The 18,389-nt window shown below is 43.7% G+C and overlaps 1 protein-coding gene across 1 annotated transcript in view; it reads right to left on the bottom strand.

Moving 5' to 3' along the window:
• asic4b (acid-sensing (proton-gated) ion channel family member 4b) overlaps positions 1-18,389 on the bottom strand; it is a 46,006-nt gene that overhangs the window by 9,602 nt on the left and 18,015 nt on the right. The window contains exon 2 of the mRNA XM_016238271.1: positions 8,292-8,436. Within this exon, the coding sequence (XP_016093757.1) occupies positions 8,292-8,436 (145 nt within the window). The remainder of the gene's footprint in view (positions 1-8,291; positions 8,437-18,389) is intronic.

Below are 18,389 nucleotides of genomic sequence, written 5' to 3'. Positions count from 1 at the left end.
CGGCTGGAAGGCAAAGGCCCCCCATCCGTCCAAGCTGTGTAGGACTACTTCAGCTCTTGCTGGATGTGCCTACTCCTCGGCTGGACAGGCTCTCCATTCCATGGCGGTCCTTCAGGTCTTTCAGGGAAACTCCTTTCCTGCATGGACGAGTCTGGCCCGGACCCCGCGACACTCAGGGAGAAGAAGCGTGACGGACCAGGCCTTGTGCGCCACTAAGACCACATCCCAGGCAATTGGGAGATCTATGGCCAGCCTTGTGGTGCTTGAGTGCCACTTAAGGCTCACCTTGACAGAAATCAAGGACACGGACAAAGTCCCCTTCCTTGACGCCCCGATCTCCCCCACTGGCCTATTTGGACCTGCGGCTAAGGGTTTCGTGGAGCGCTTTACAGAGGCGCAGAAGTTGTCCAAGGCCATGCGACACTTCCTGCTGTTACATCCCCACTCAGGAAACAACAATAAATAAGGGAACTGAGTGCAAAAGTATCATTCTAAACCAAAAGCATTTATTCAGTCTAGGGGTTACAGATAGGAATAAAGAATTAATTATAGCAAATAAATGAATAATAAACAGAAAAAAGATTTAAAGAAAGATAATGGCAAAGAGGTCCAGCTGTCCAGCAGAGCTCAAAGGCAGGATGTTAACAAAAGAGCAGCTTCCTCGCAAACAAGGATGGGACTCTTAAATACCTAGTCCTCCAATTAAGAACAGCTGGATCCTTAGCTGGCAACCTATAGAAACAAAGAAAACAACAGCAAGACGTGAGACAGTTCTTCCGGCTCAGAGCGAATCAGGCTTCTACAGCCGTTACTTCCTCGTCCCCAAAAAGAATGGCGGCCTCCGGCCCATCTTTGATCTCAGACGCCTGAACGCGCCCTCATGGACAGGTCATTCAGGATGACTACGCTGAAGCAGATCTTCTCACAAATTCACACAGGGGACTGGTTCTTTTCTCTGGATCTGAAAGACACTTGCTTTCACATCCAGATTGCCCGCATCACAGGCGATTCTTGAGATTCACCTTCGAGGGAGTGGCTTATCAATATACGGTCTCTGGCTCCCTGCACTTTTACGAAGTGGATTTACGAATCCGCATTCTCAACTACCTCGATGACTGGCTCATTTTGGCCCAGTCAGATACAGAATTGCTATCTCACAGGACCCTCCTCCTCAGCCACTTAGAGCGTTGTATGCGGCCCCTTCAGCGCTGGCTGAAACTGCAGGTTCCATCCCATGCGTGGCATCACGGACGCCTACGTATCAAGGTGGACCAGGCCTGAGTAACCGCCCTAGCCCCTTGGAAGGACTCTCAGTGGATGGAACAGGGCGTGGCCCTGGGAAGGGTTTGCAGGAGGACGGTTGTCTCTACAGATGCTTCCAACAGGGGTTGGGGAGCTCTGTGTGACAGCAAACTGAATTTCGGTCATTGGTCGAAAGCAGAGGAAGGGCTTCACATTAACTGCCTGGAAATGCTAGCAGTGTGTCGGGCCTGTCAGTTCTTCCTGCCAGACCTGAAGGGACACCACGTTTTGGTCCGCTCGGACAGCATGTCTGTGATGTCCTACATAAATCGCCAGGAAGGACTCTCCTCGAAGCGCCTCTTCATCCTGGTATAACGCCTCCTGGAATGGGTTCAGCTCAACTTGCGTTTGCTGAGAGAAGGGCATGTACCGGGCAGATTGAACTGAGGAGCGGACATGCTATCAGCAAGGTCCCCTCAGAGGAGTGAATGCTCCATCCGCAGACGGTTCAGAAAATCTAGGAGATTTTTGGTAAGGCAGAGGTAGACCTCTTCACCTCAGAAGACAACTCTCACTGCTCAATTTATTATTCGAAGGACAGGGATGCTTTGGCCCACGACTGACCCAACCTCCTCCTTTACGCATTTCCCCCGATTGCCCTGATCCCACAGTCAGGGCGAGTCAGAGAACAAGAACACGAGGTTCTCCTGGTGGCCCCCTCTCTGGAAGAACCAGCATTGGTTTTCAGAGCTGATTCAGCTGCTCGTAGCAGCCCCTTGGCCCATTCCCCTGAGGCAGGATCTCCTCTCTCAGGCGAACAGGACAATATGGCACCCCCAGCCCGAGCTGTGAGCTCTGCACCTTTGGCCGCTCGATGGGAGTCTGTAAACCTCCCAGAGCGTGTGTTAAACACTATTTTGGAGGGTAGAGCTATGTCTACAAGACGCCTCTATGCCCATAAGTGATCTGTTTTCTCCACCTGTGGCCTAAACCGCGGAGAGGACCCTCTACCTGTGACTTATCAGTGGTATTGTCCTTCCTACAAGAGCTGCTGGATAAAGGGTGCTCCCCATCCACGCTCAAGGCCTATGTAGCAGCTATAGCAGCTTCCCATGCTCCTATAGCGGGCCAATCGGTGGGCAGGCACAACTTAGTTGTCCGTTTCTTGAGGAGGGCCAGGACGCTGAATCTGCCTCTCTGTCCCTACATGGGATCTGCCCACTGTTCTGATGGCCCTGAAGGGCCCTCCCTTTGAGCCGCTACAATCTGTTAACCTTTGGTCCCTGTTACTAAAAACTGCTCTGCTTCTAGCATATATATATATATATATATATATATATATATATATTGTGACGAGCATCCCGAGCTCACATCAGCGTTGCCCTGGAAATGGAAGAGGAACACCTGCATGCGCTCATCACGGGCTGATCGGTCACAGCTGAGAATCATCAGCCAGATAAGCCGCGTGAGGCCCGACGGAGAAAAAGGGCATACTCTCCCAGAAGCTGAAGTCTAACGTGTTCGCTCCTTTACATTCCAGAAACCAGCCCGTGACCAAGCAGCCCAAACACGAGTGCCACACGGACTCACCGACACTGGAACTCATGCACGGAGAAGCACTGACTCACCTCAGGACACCGCACTCACTTGAGCACTTTACCTGTGAATAAATCCACCCTCCGGGGTATTTATTTGAGCTCTCCTTGTCACGTGTTCCTTCCACCCCGTTACATTGGTGGAGAATGCGGGAAAGCGGTGGAGGATACACCGACAAGTGATTTCTGTCCCTTTATCCTCTCTCTTGTGTTTTCCCTCCCACAGCATGGACGAAATTCTGCAACGGCTGGCGGAGGTCAGCATCCGCCAGCAGCAAATAGTGGAGCATCTCGCCACTCGACAGGGGGAAACCGAGCAGGAGGTTGCCGCCCGCCAGCACGTACCGGTACCAGAGCCCCGGGTACAGGCGGCCCAGCTGTTGCCCAAAATGACCGCCCATGATGATGTGGAAGTCTACCTGCAGATGTTTGAGAACACCGCAACGACTGAGGGCTGGGCACACGACGACTGGGCACGAGCGCTGGCACCTCTCTTAACTGGGGGAGCCCAACGAGCCTTCTTCAGTTTACCGACCGCGGTGGCCACGCAATACGAGGAAGTGAAGAAGGAAATTCTGGCCCGGGTGGGGCTGTCTCCAGTATGCGCGGCCCAATACTTCCATGACTGGGTCTATCAACCCCACTTGCCCGCCCATGCCCAGGCTGCCGAGTGGTCTCGTCTGGCGCAACACTGGCTGTTGGATGGGGGTCCGATGGCCGCCCATGTAGCGGAATGTGTGGTGATCGATCGACTCCTCAGGGCTCTACCACGAACCCACCGCCAAGCCGTGGGGATACGGAACCCCGCTACCACGCTGGAACTCATGGAGGCAATGGAGCTGGCGGAGGCGGCCCACCAACGAGAGGCTGGGGAGCGAGTGCCGCCTTTTCCCCGGAGGGTGGTCCAGGAGCAACGCGTGCCGGTGGGCACCTCCCGACCAGTATGCAGGCTGGCAGCTCCCACTCCGTGGGACGAGCCCATGCCTACCGAAGTCACCTCAAATCCCGCACGGACATGGCTGGCAGGTTGCATAGTACATCGGGACCTGCCGGCGGGAGCCCCGGAAGTCAGGGTCAAGGTCAACGGCCGGCCGTTTTGGGCGCTGCTGGATTCGGGCAGCTCAGTCAGCCTTATCCAAGCTCACCTCCTTCCACCCCGCAGCGAAACTAAGACTGTCCTACCCATAACGTGTGTGCACGGGGACACGCGACAGGTACCGGCCCGCCGCGTGACGATCTCTGCTGCCCTGGGGGCCTGGCCGGTGGAAGTCGGGATGGTAAAGGACCTCCCCGTGCCTGTCCTCCTGGGAAGAGACTGGCCAGGCTTTGACAGACTGTTGACCGCCGCAGCGCAGCCTGCCAGCCCACAGGGGAGCCCAAAGGGCCTCGTCGGCACCCCGTCCTCTTGGCCTCGGTCAGTGGGAGAGATGGTGAGTCCCCGTCCCAGAACGCTAACCTGTACTATGATGTCTTCCAGCAGGTAAAGGGAGGGGGCTCGTTCGGCCGCGCACAGCGCGAGGATGACCAGCTTAAGCACTGCTGGACGCAGGTGTGCTCGATAGAGGGCACGGAGGCCCGGCCGGGACCCCATCCTCTCCCACACTTTATCGTCGAGAACGGCCTATTATACTGTGTCGCCCAGCGAAGGGGGGAGGAAAAACGGCTGCTCGTAGTGCCCCGCACGAAGACGGAAACAGTTTTGGAGTTGGCTCACGCACATCCTCTCGCGGGACGTCTTGGGGCGGCCAATACCGTACAGCGTGTCCGTGACCGATTTCACTGGCCCGGCCTGGACGCCGAGGTAAAACTGTTCTGCCAAGCCTGTCCCACGTGCCAGAAGACCTCCCCCAGGTCACCTCCCCCCAGACCACTAATACTGCTGCCCATCATAGAGGTGCCCTTCGAGTGCATCGGGATGGATCTAATAGGGCCGTTGCCAAAGTCTGCCCGGGGGCATGAACACATCCTGGTGATTGTCGACTATGCCACCCGGTATCCAGAAGCAGTTCCTCTCCGGAAAGCCACCGCAAAAGCCATCGCCCACGAACTGCTCCTGCTCTACAGCCGAGTCGGCATCCCAGCTGAGATCCTGATCGATCAGGGAACTCCGTTCATGTCCCGGATAATGGCTGACCTTTGCTGGTTGTTTCGGGTAAAGCAGTTGAGGACCTCAGTATACCATCCCCAAACAGATGGGCTCGTCGAACGTTTCAACCAGACCCTGAAGCTAATGTTGAGATGCGTGGTAGCAGAGGACAAACGGGACTGGGATTTGATGCTGCCGTACGTGCTCTTCGGGATACGAGAGGTCCCTCAGGCGTCCACTGGCTTTACCCCATTCGAGCTCCTTTTCGGCCGACAGCCCTAAGGGCTGCTCGATGTGGCGAAGGAGGCTTGGGAACAACAGCAGCCCACGCCCCAGCGATCAGTCATCGAGCACGTCATCGGGATGAGGGAAAGGATAGAGCGAGTGATGCCGTTAGTCCGGGAGCACCTCGCCGCATCTCAACAAACCCAACAACGCTACTATAACCGGGCCGCCCAACCACGGGAGTTCCAAGCCGGGGATTGAGTGATGGTCCTGGTCCCCAACTCAGCCTGCAAGGTCCTCGCCACCTGGCAGGGCCCTTACACGGTGTTAGAAAAAATTGGCCCGGTGACGTACCGGGTGAGACAACCGGGCCGGCAAAAACCGGACCAACTATATCATATAAACCTGCTGAAGAAGTGGATAGGGACCAGGGACCAACTCGCCGCACTTGCCACCATGGAGCCCGTGGTTGTGGAGGTTAACCACCACCTGTCCGCGGCCCAGAAAACTGACTCACACCACCTGATCGGTCAGTTCTCCGATGTGTTCTCCACAACGTCCGGGCAGACCCAGGTGCTCCGACATGACATCAGGACACCCCCAGGGGTCAACGTTAAGCAACGGCCCTATCAGATCCCGGAAGCTCGTCGGCAGGCTATTGAGACGGAAATCCAGCAGATGTTGAAGTTAGGGGTAATTGAACCATCACGCAGCCCGTGGTCCAGCCCAATTGTTCTGGTTCCCAAACCAGACGGCACCCTCCGCTTCTGCAACGACTTCCGACGTCTAAATGTCTAAAAGTTTCGGAATTTGACGGCTGACGGCCAATGCCTCAGGTGGACGAGCTCCTGGATCGCCTAGGAAGGGCCCGGTACATTTCCACTCTGGACCTCACCAAGGGATACTGGCAGGTACCCCTCTCTGAAAATGCAAAACCTAAAACGGTTTTCTCTACTCCTAGTGGCCACTGGCAGTACCGGACCCTTCCGTTCGGCCTACACGAAGCCCCAGCAACGTTCCAATGGATGATGGATGTCCTGTTACGGCCGCACCAACAGTATGCCACTGCTTACCTGGATGACATGGTGATCCATTCGGAGCGTTGGGAGGACCACCTACACCGTCTGCGGGGGGTACTACGAAGTACCTGGGGTTTCAAGTGGGACGCGGCCTCATAAAACCCCAGGAAAGAACAGTAGAGGCAGTGCACGCCACCCCGAGCCCCAGCACGAAGACTCAGGTACGAGCCTTTCTAGGGTTGGCAGGGTATTATCGCTGCTTCATCCCTAACTTCTCTTCGATAGCCGCCCTCTGACAGATCTGACCCGGAAGGGGCAGCCAGAGCGAGTAGCCTGGAACTCCGAGGCTGAAGAGGCATTCCAGGGAGTGAAGCGAGCGCTCCCTTCCGAGCCGGTCCTGCGCGCCCCGGACTTCGGCTGTCCCTTACTGCTGCAAACGGACGCCTCCGAAGTGGGATTGGGAGCAGTCCTGTCTCAAATCCAGGACGGTGAGGAACATCCCTTGTTATTTATTAGCAGGAAGCTGACCCCACCCGAGAAAAATTATGCTACCGTGGAAAAGGAAGCTCTGACGGTTAAGTGGGCAGTCCTGGAGCTGTGTTATTACCTCCTCGGCCGCAAGTTCACCCTCATAACGGATCACGCGCCCTTGCAATGGATGGCCTGGGCTAAAGACACCAATGCCAGGGTGACACGGTGGTTCCTCACGCTCCAAGACTTCTACTTCGTTGTCCGCCACCGTGCCGGAGCAGCCAACGCCAATGCCGACGGCCTGTCTCGGATCTGGTCAGCTTTTGCAGGTCTGTCAGGGGTCACTCCCCACCCACCCCCATTATCCCCCTTATTAACGCCGTATCTGTCCATCAGGACCAGGACAACGCTTGGGGGGTGACGAGCGTCCCGAGCTCACATCAGCATTGCCCTGGAAATGGAAGAGGAACACCTGCACGCGCTCATCACGGGCTGATCGGTCACAGCTGAGAGTCATCAGCCCGCGGCCAGATAAGCCGCGGGAGGCCCGATGGAGAAAAAGGGCATACTCTCCCAGAAGCTGAAGTCTAACGTGTTCTCTCCCTTACATTCCAGAAACCAGCCCTTGACCAAGCAGCCCAAACACGAGCGCCGCACCGACTCACCGACACTGGAACTCGCGCACGGAGAAACACCGACTCACGCACGGAGAAGCACCGACTCACCTCAGGACACCGCACTCACTTGAGCACTTTCCCTGTGAATAAAGCCACCCTCCGGGGTATTTATTTGAGCTCTCCTTGTCGCGTGTTCCTTCCACCCTGTTACAATAAATTGAACTCAGCTGTGATAAACCACAGTTTTAACAAGGGGGCAAACACTTCTTCACACGGGGCCATGTAGTTTTGGATTTAATTTCATTTAAAAACTGCATGTTGTGTTTATTTGTGTTATCTTTGACTAATATTTAAATTTGTTTGATGATCTGAAACATTAAAGTGTGACAAACATGCAAAAAAAAAAGATATCAGGAGGGGGGCCAACACTTTTTCACACCACTGTATATATATATATATAACTGTATATATATATATATATATATATATATATATGCTTTTATTCACATTAAATTAATGGAAGGTGACAGTATGCATTTATAATGTTACAAAAGCTATTGCTATTCTTTTTTTTAACTTTCTGTTTATTAAAGAATCATGTACAGTATCACATTTCCCCACAAAATAATGTTTAGAATGTTGATAAGAAATGTTTCTTGAGAAGGATCATGTGACACTGAAGACTGGAGTAATGGCTGCTGACAATTTAGCTTTGCCATCACAGAAATAAATTACATTTTAAAATATATTAAAGTAGAAAACAGTTATTATAAATTGTAATAATATTTCACAATATTACTGTTTGTACTGTGTATTTTTGGTCAAATATGTGACTGCAGCCTTGGTAAGATTAAAAGACATTTAAAAAACTTACCGACCCCAAAGTTTTAAATGGTAGGATCAAGTAGTATGGTAGTATGGTAAAACAATCAGATTTACAGTAAACAGTACAATGAATACTGAAACGCTTCAAAGTAATTTTCACTACAGTCATTAAGTGAGATGCAAAATGGCAGCAATTGTGTTTGTCACTCACTGGTTTCTCTCCAGATGGGCAGATACTCATCCTGCTGAATATCCAGCATCAGCTCCAGTCCATTTCCTGTGCCGCCTTGCCTTACCCGCTTGGGTGATGTCTTGTTTCCATTAAATGTGTAACATTTCCCATACCGTGTATACACCTGCAGACCACAGACACAAACATGTATTACACATATTTGCACTACTGAAAACACTTTAACGCCTGTGCTCCTCTGCCTAGTCTTTTTCACCCACACCAAAACCTTCATACAAAGGTGTTAGCAAATGGCACTTCACTTCGCTCAGATTTCCTAACCATACCAGCACCTTATGATGTATCCATTATCGGAGCAGCAGCATCAACTGTTGCATCTTTCCCTTATTTTGACTCTCTGTTCTGCCTTCAGCAAGTAGGCCTGGTTGGAAACTTGCTTTTGCCACAAAATAAAAAAGATAACGGTGGCTTTTTATCTTGTAATTCTGATTTTTGTATTGCAATTGACTTTTTGTCATACTCCTTTTCTCAGAATGATGACGTAATACCTGCGGAAACAGTGGAATTTTGTGACTTGGCAACACTGGTTTACATCTCATAATTTATCTATATCGATATCTATATATCTATATCTATCTATCTATCTATCTAGCTATCTCTATATATATATATAGTTTCTACCATGCAATAAATAATAATAAGGTCTCAACCATCCTTCTGACTTTTTTCTCTCAATTTCAAGTTGAAACAGTTTCATACAGTTTTTATCTTGCAATTTATAAACTTACGATTAGAGTTAATATCTCGCAATTCTGATGTTTTTTTTTCTATCAAACTCAGAATTTAGATATAAACTCAGAAGTGCAAGAAAAATAATCAGAACTGTGAGATAAAAAGTCACAATTGCATGTTTTATTATTTATTTATTTATTTTTACCCCATGGCAGAAACAAGTTTCCATAGCTTACAGGGGTTCTCAGACGGAACATAAGGGAACTCCAGATGACTGTACCTCATATTCCAATCTTGTCTAAAAGCTATGGAGCAAAGCTTGACGCTGCTGCCCCGAGGAAACTCTTTTGCACCTTCTACTCCCTACTCCCTACTCAACCCTCCACCTACACCTTCCTCTCTTTCTCTCCTGACAAAAATAATATTGTGAACTTCTAAGGACTCCCACATCATACCTCTGCTACACTCACAGCTCAAATCACTTAGTTGTAGTACACAACATAGAATAAAGGTAGTCAAAGGTCAAGCTTTATCTTGTTTTTTCATACCGGCATAGGAAGCACTTGCTTTCTAGAAGATAGCTTTCCAAATTGCATGCATGCCATCTGTTGATAACAATGGTCTTGTATGTGATGCTAAAGCAATTTTGTAAGTTGCCCTGGAAAACAGCATCTGCTAAATACCTTGAACGTAAATTTAAGAGAACACTTCTTCTTATTCAAAAGCCAAATTTAGTCTGTTGAAATAGCTTTCACATTGTACAAAATACTGTGCACATCTGTCACTCAAACACAGATTTTCAGATAAACACAAACACGCAGGACATCAATTATTTTATATCTTCCCAGTATAGCAGAAATTTTGCCAATGTCATGCTGGTTAGGGTTTTATTAATTTATTTCAAAACACAAAACTTTCCCCCAGAGAAAAATATAATACTCATGTAGAGCAGAAGACTTCCCACAGATAATTCTGATAACAGACATTGGGGTGTACAAGTCTAATATGACCAAAGATTGTTCACAAAAACGGACGTGGCTGAGAGAGGAGACACTAGAGAACATGACTAATAGACCAGCTGTATAAAACTAGATACACATAACATACAACTTTTGAATCCTCAAAATGATAGATAGATCCCTCTTAAAATGATAAGTAAGACTTTTGCCATTATACCATTTAAGATATTTGTTATGATCTTAAACTGGACATTTGACAGATGACATTTTTAGACTTTTTAAGGACCCGCGGGGACCTTTGGATATTTGGGGGGGGGGGAATTCTCTACCCACTGCCTTTGACCAGTAATCAGCCACATGACAAATGTTACCAGGAGCTAAGTGCCCAGGAGCCAAGATGGGAGCATCCAGATCACATACCTCTGAGGGGCCCTGCAATTGCTGGGCAACTGTCATTAAGATGAATGGAAATGTTAATGGAAAGCTTTCTTCAGGCATTATAGACTTCCTTGGTCAGTACATATGAAATATGTACAAAAGTGTTGTGTAATTATTTAAACTTATGTCCCTATAGCTAGCCTCTAGTGTGTGACCTGTGATTGTGCATGTGAGTGATGTGTGTCTGTGTGTAACATATTTTGTGTGTGACCTGCATATGTCTGGACAGATAATTATGTACATCTGTGGTAATCCAGAGTGAGACAGTAGGGATTAAACCACACTTCCTGCAGGAAGACAAAATATTGACCTATACTTTAATCTTTTACCCTTAGATCACCCTTTTCTTTGACAGACAAAGTGATCTTGAAGAATCAAAAGCTTGAGGATGTGATATGCATCTGAAACATTGATACTTTTATCACTTTTATCCGTGCATCAATTTTGATATGTATCTGTCATCTCCCATTTCCTTGTCAAACTGCAGCTGATTTTCATTATACACAGTTGTTCTTCAGGGTTATTGAAAGGACAGGAAAAAGAAGCTTAACCTAAGGTTTAATCTAAAGGTCAGGAAAAGAGCTTCTGTACTACAAAAAAACCTTCATTCAAATGCTATCCTTGCTTTTGTATTGAACGAAATGAAGCTATGTTACTGCAGTAGCCTATTAAATAAAATACTAACTTCATATAAACAAATATGGCATTACAATAAAAACTTTCACACTGACTTAAGACGCATGAGGTATAAAGATTGAATCAGGTTAAGCATTGCTGCAAAAGTGTGGGTATGAATAACAACATGACTGACTCTCATGTAAGATACAAAGAGATGGATGTGAGATGCATATTTCATGAGTACTCTGCTAAATGGATAGAGGTAACGTGTGAATGTATTCCAGTCAGAAGAAGTTCAGGTTCAAAGAAAAGAGAGAAATAAAACAAGAGAGAGAAAGTCCAAGAGTAAGATTAAGAAAGAGAGTGTGACAGAGCATGTGTGCGCTCTTACATTAATTCTTTCTGACAGCAGACTTAGGTGTAGTCTTTAATTGTGCCTGTGGCAATGCTTGTTATTGTTACCGAGCGATTTTCCTTTCGGGTGTTTGTGAAGGTGCTGCTGACAATAAATAGATATCACAACACAAATGTCTCACTATAAACCTCAAACTGCATAACATTCCCTCAGCATCTGAGGCCCAGACTGTCTTATTTTTTTGAGTCCTAACAATGATTCTTTACTTACACTAATACACTATTAAAGATTAAGGTACCAAAAGGGGGCACAGCAATGCCATTGAGGAGCCATTTTGGTTCCTCTAAGAACCTATCAGTGAATTGTTTTTTCATGGATATTAAAGGTTCATGGAACCAGTGTATTCTGTGCCGTTTCCTCAGAAACATAACTTAACAGTCTTATATAACCAAAGCACTACATTCAATGTAAACACAGCCTTATCTTTGGTACTATTTACTGTATGCTGTATTTGAACATATCCGCGTAATACACCATAGATCATTTTTATAAGTTTTGAAATACTGTTTTCATGGTTATGACAAGTTAACTGGCTAAATGTAGTTTCTAAAAACAGGCGGAAGTGAACACAGGAGACATATGGATTCTCTCTCTCTCTCTCTCTCTCTCTCTCTGTGTGTGTGTGTGTGTGTGTGTGTGTGTTACTAACAGGACACCAATGTTGCCAGTAGGTCTGCCTCAGGCATTCTCTTTTGTTTGTGATTTCATGTTTCTAATTAACTCCTCACATTTATTAACACAGCATAGCATTCCTAGCTCTTTATTACAAGCTGTTGTTTTTTCGTTCAATTCAGTGCACTCCAACTACATTTTTTTGAGAATTTTTTTCACTCCTTTCCAAATTATGCAAATGAATTATAATACTTTTAAAAGGTTACAAGCGAGTCAGGGTTATATTATTACATGACTGAAATATTCAAACCCAAACCATTCAGACACTGTTATTTTTAAAGCATTAATTCATTTTATCCATTAAAAAATAATTTAAATAATTTTTAAATTATGGGCTTGGGACACAATGCACGCCGGACTTAAAGGGATGGTTCACCCCAAAAAACAAAAAATAAAACTGTCACCATTTACTCACCCTTGTGTGTTTCAAAGCCATAAAACTGTTGCTTATCTTTGCAACACAAATTAAGATATTATTAATGAAATAAGAGATTTATGTCCCTCCATTGAAAGTCCATTAAACCAAAACATTGGCATGTAAAAGATCATAAAATAAAACTATATGAGAACCAATGAGATTTGTTCTCGTGCATCAAGCAAGTACAGCTGAGCTTGTTAACCATATTTGATGTGCTCTACTGTATGTATGTGCATTAATCATTGTTTATATGTAAATAAAAGCCTAAACTAAACCTTTTCATCATATAAAGTGATCATATCTCTTCAGAAGGATTAAACCGCTTGATTCATATGGATCATCAGGTTTCATTAAAAACAGTTTTATTTGTGTTTTGAAGATAAAAGTCTAATGGTTTGGAATAACATGAGGGTGAGTAATTAATAATAGAAGTTTATGTTGTTACTTAAGTTATTTTAAATTAATTTCAACCTAAAATTAAATTTTGTCATGAGTGACTAAAAAAATAAAATCATAGTGTACAGTAAAATGTCCTAAAAGTCATTTTATTTATTTTATCTGAACGAATATTAGAGGAATATTGTTAATTAATTGAAATATTTCCTTCATTCATTCTGCCATGCAAACAACACAAAAGCTTGAAATGGCAAAATCATACAGCACTGGTTTACACATCCTCCTAAAACAGATAAATAAACACACGCAGGCACGTACACATATCCACAGTTATGCCATCTTGCCTCAGGTTTTCTGCTCCAGTGATCTGAACAACTGTAATGAAAAATGGTAGTTCCGTTCCATGTTCTCTAAAACCCTCCACAGACACAGATATGTTTCACCAGCTGCTTGACTGCCCACAGATTTGTGGAGACAGAAACGTTATTGAGCCCTGCGATTCTAAAAAGTATCTTTCACTCTTTCCCCTGCCTATAACGTATACAAGTCACGAGGATTCCAGAAAGCAACCCAAACGAAAGCATTCATCCCCATTCACAGCCTCAATTGGATACACTCTGAGGTACAGACTCAATTTACCAAGATGAAAATTAATGTGGATGAGCAATTAAAGGTTAGATTTGTGAATGCTCATGACCATGCGCCATGAACGTCTGAGGAGAGCAACATACAGTATACTGGAGGTGAAGAGCCTTGAGATTTTGTCACAAAGAGACAGGCAATTGTACATACACACTGCCTTTCTTAGTACAATTCGTTAAAAAAATAATTATTTTTTTTATTTGTAGCTAATTCTACAAAGCAAACCAGTAATCAATTGCAGCACACAACTGCAGCACAAGCCTTCTGGCCCCATTTTGCTTGAGTGGGCTAGCTGTCAATCATGGCTGTCCATCATACACACCATCTGTAAAGCATGTATGTGCCAGAGAATATCTGCAGGAATATGTGTGTGTTTGCTTTGCTTCAGGTTGGCTAGCATTGACCTGTCTCATTTTCAGCCAGTGTGTGAATGTTTAAAGCTGAAGGTTATATAGAATCTGTTCCATCACTCTCTCGACCTCATGCTGGGGTTAATCAATGCACAACATCACACTTAATGATTGCTTGATTGATCCCCTGCTGAGGTTAGAACCTCTCTGTCTCTCTGCCATCCTGACTCACACATCACGCTGTGTTTAGCACCGCATCTGCTTACCTTATATACACAGCGTGTGCTTTATACATTACAGCACAACTACAGAAAATGCTCCTAATGTGTTTCTTTAATAATTAATGTGTATGATGCTGAAGGTTGTTTTGGTATTTATTTGGTATTATTATATTTATTTACTACTGTTTAAAAGTTTGCCAATGCTGCATTATTTGATCAAAAATACAGTAGAAACAGTACTATGTGGTAAATGTGGTAACACTTTACTTAAAGCCTTTATGTATAATGCATTATAAAAGTAGTTTTAATGCATTAATTATGCCTCGTAATGCACCTTATAATGCATTGTCCAATCTCATGAATAATTGTAACCACAGTTAAGTCATTATAACACTTATCAATTCATTGTTACACTATGCATTTTAAATTCGGTTATAATTATTTACAACAAGATATAATGTATTACAACACACATTATGAATAATTATAATGCCTTATACCCTTTAATAACCCTATATAATGCATTATACATAAAAGCCTGATTTGGGCTACAAAAACATCAATGTTAAAAACAGCTGTGCTGCTTAATAATATTTTGTGAAAACTGCAATTTTCTCACAATTATTTGATGAACAGAAAGTTTAAAAGAATGGCATTTCCTTGAAACAGAACATTTCGTAACATTATAAATGTCTTTATTGTCACATGATCAACTTAATGCATCACTGCTGAATAAAAGTATTTAAATTTTTTTTAACTCAGACTTTTGAACTGTGTACATACATTTATTAAATTATACTCTAAAAAATGCGAAATATGGACAAACCCAGCATTTTTTTAGAGTGTAAGTACAAAAAAATTAAGAAATGTATTGGCGAAAAAGACAAATGTTAATTTCTAATTCAAAACATTGCTGTAATACTAAAGTAAAGGAAAGATAGGTAACACATTAATATAGGGAAGAATTCTCACTTTTAACTATTTGCTTATTAGCATGCTTTTTATTAATATACAGTATTGGCTGTTTATTAGTACTATTAAAGCACTTATTCTGCATGACCATATTCTACATCCCTAATCCTACCCAATACCTAAACTTAACAACTACCTTACTAACTATTAATAAGCAGCAAATTAGGAGTTTATTGAGGTAAAAGTCGTAGTTAATGATTTGTTAATAGTGAGAATTGCACCTTAAAATAAAGTGTGACCGAAAGATCATTTTAATTTCAACTTGTCATGTGGACAATAGAGTACACACAAACAGCACTGGCTTTTGTTTATTAACAATCATGATCTCCCATAGACAAATTATAATGAGACTATGCAAAACACTGATGGATTCTCATAACTTAATAACAATAAATGCCTCAAACTGAGTCTAAACAACCCATAATCAAAATTTGATTATACCTGTCTGATTGTTAATGAGTGTGTGTGTGTGTAGTTTACTCCTCTCATGGTGGGTTCAAATCTCTCTGTGTGTTCCTGCCCTAGAGCTGAATGTTTTGAAAGCGTGCTCTCATTTTGCCTTGGGCAGTTTAAGACATCCTGGAACTCAGAGACAGATGTTGCATCAGAGCTGGAGGGCTTGTCTTTAGCTCATTTTTTTACTGCTCAGAAACAGGCAGGTGTTGACAGAAATGCTACTTATTCTTTTAGATTGAATAAAATTTGGAGACGTTGTTTTACCTGTTTCTTTTTATTTACGGTAGGCTCTGTTTAGATATGTTTACTTGCAGTCTGAAACAAGAGATCTGTCAATCTGCAATTGGAAAGATGGCGAGCTGTACAAAAACACCTCAGTGTCCCACTTTGAAACCACCTGGATCACATTCCCTCTCTTTTATGGTCTCTGTCTGTCGCTCCCTCTCTTCCTGTCCTTATAATGACCTCTCACTGGGACAGCTTGCCATTACTCACATATCTGTCTGTGTTTGTTGTGTCTTTTTTGGTCATGTTTTCCTGAGCACAAAGATCAGCAATCATCTCATCTGTCAGTCTCAGCCCTCGAACCTTTCATTAAAGAGATAATGTCCCATCGATTGACATAAAGGTTAGACCTAACAAAGTGTCAGTTACATCTCAATGTTTATTACACACACAGAATGCAATACTGCAGACCAGAAACAGCAGAAATAAAATTCTGCACATGTATTGTCCTGTCTGTTGGGACCAACCAATCGGGACACTGCACTGACATCACAGAGAATCAGCCTAGAGTCAAAAGAAATGTCAGCACTTCTGTCCTGTCGCTGAGAGGAGGGAAAATTAGATATGGACCGAGCACATGAATCACATCTGAGACTTTTACATATAAGACTATAAAATCTACACATTTACTGCTGCATGCGGAGAAGATAACAAAAAAGAGAGCTCTGTATTGCTTCAATTCCTTCTAGTGAATCACATACTCACGACTGACGTCTTCAGGGCTCCGAACATTAAAACTGTCTGAATTTGTTTTGATCTAAAAATGATTTCCTTCAGCAATTTAAAACCTGTCTGAACAAGAGCGTTTTCCACCACATATCAGGAAACAGATCAAAGCACACAATGACAGTGTGGAATCTTTTGTGTTTGTGTCATGCATAATGTGTCTGCTTGGTGACAGGTCATTTCTGTGTAATTATGACAGCTGTGGTTGGTTACGGCCATTTGGGTGACAGAGGGTGTCAGCATACCGCAGCACCCGAACTGCCATATCGGTGATATAATGGGTTATTTACAGTGATATCTAAGGGGGGATTATTAAAAGAAAAGACGATGAGAAACAGAGCAAAAAAGAAAACAGATAAAACAAAGTCAATGGAAAAAGAGAGAAAACAACAGTACACTATAAAAACAATTGATGTTCTTTGAACTGGCTTTTTAGTTTAGTTTATTGACTTCATCAATGATTTATATATATTTTTTAAATGTTCCCTTTATGCACTACCTTCAAAGGTATGGGGCCAGTAGATTTTATTTATTTATTTATTTATTGAAATAAGTTATTTGATGAAAAATACAGCACAAAGAGTAAAATTGTGAAATTGTATTACATAAATTAAATGTATTTATTAATCTATGAATACATTTGTAATTTACTCATGTGATGGCAAAGCTGAATTTTCAGCAGCCATTACTCCATTCTTCAATGTCACATGATCCTTCAGAAATCATTCTAATACATAATAATTCATTGATGTTAACGTTTTTTTGTTTGTTTGTTTTTTGGAAACAAATAAATTTTTCTTCTGGATTTGTTGAAAAATAGAATGCTCAAAAGAACAGCATTTAAACAAGTAAGTACAGTAAATCTTATTGACCCTAAACTTCTGAGTGGTTCTGAGTAAAGGACATAAGAGACTAACTAACCTACTATGCTTGTTGGTTTAACCAATAAAAAAAACTACATGAATGTATAGTAAATAATCATTAACCAATAAAACTTAACATTTTCAAGTCTTTGGTTATTTTCTCAACATTATTTATAGTTCTAAGAATCACTGTACATAAAGAGACACTTTTTTAGAGAACAATGAAACTGAGGCAAATCTGCCACAGCACTTAGTTGATTAATTATTCTCAGTCAAAAACACATCGGTGCTGTCAGGTTTATCACAATAAACAAATATGGACAGAGTAAAGATAATTTAATTAAAATGTTTCTGACCCCAGCAGATTTCTTGGAACTGAAAGAAATGTCACCCATAAATCACCCATTCTACATACATACTAACATACTACTAGAGAGACTGGAAAACTGGGTTGGGCTTTCTGGGATGGTAATCAAATGGTCAGGTCATACTTATAAGGGAGAGGTTATTATGTGAATATAGGAGAGCATAAGTCTAAGTGGACGTCCATGACATGCGGAGTCCCACAAGGCTCAATTCTTGCACCGCTCTTGTTTAGCCTGTATATGCTCCCACTAAGTCAAATAATGAGAAAGAACCAAATCACAGCTATGCTGATGATACCCAGATTTACCTAGCCTTATCGCCAAATAACTACAGCCCCATTGACTCCCTCTGCCAATGCATTGATGAAATTAACAGTTGGATGTGCCAGAACTTTCTTCAGTTGAACAAGGAAAAAACTGAAGTCATTGCTTCAGTCTTGGTGTGATTCTGGAGACAGACCTTGGTTTCAGTAGTCATGTCAAAGCAGTAACTAAATTAGCATACTATCATCTAAAAAACATTACAAGAATTAGAGGTTTTGTTTCCAGTCAAGACTTGGAGAAACTTGTTCATGCCTTTATCACCAGCAG

This window comes from Sinocyclocheilus grahami, unplaced genomic scaffold (assembly GCF_001515645.1).
Source record: "Sinocyclocheilus grahami isolate Dianchi unplaced genomic scaffold, SAMN03320097.WGS_v1.1 scaffold534.1, whole genome shotgun sequence".
Classification (NCBI taxonomy): Eukaryota; Metazoa; Chordata; class Actinopteri; order Cypriniformes; family Cyprinidae; genus Sinocyclocheilus; species Sinocyclocheilus grahami.
The sequence above is the reverse complement of the archived record's forward strand: the minus strand, read 5'-3'. Positions and strand labels throughout refer to the sequence as shown.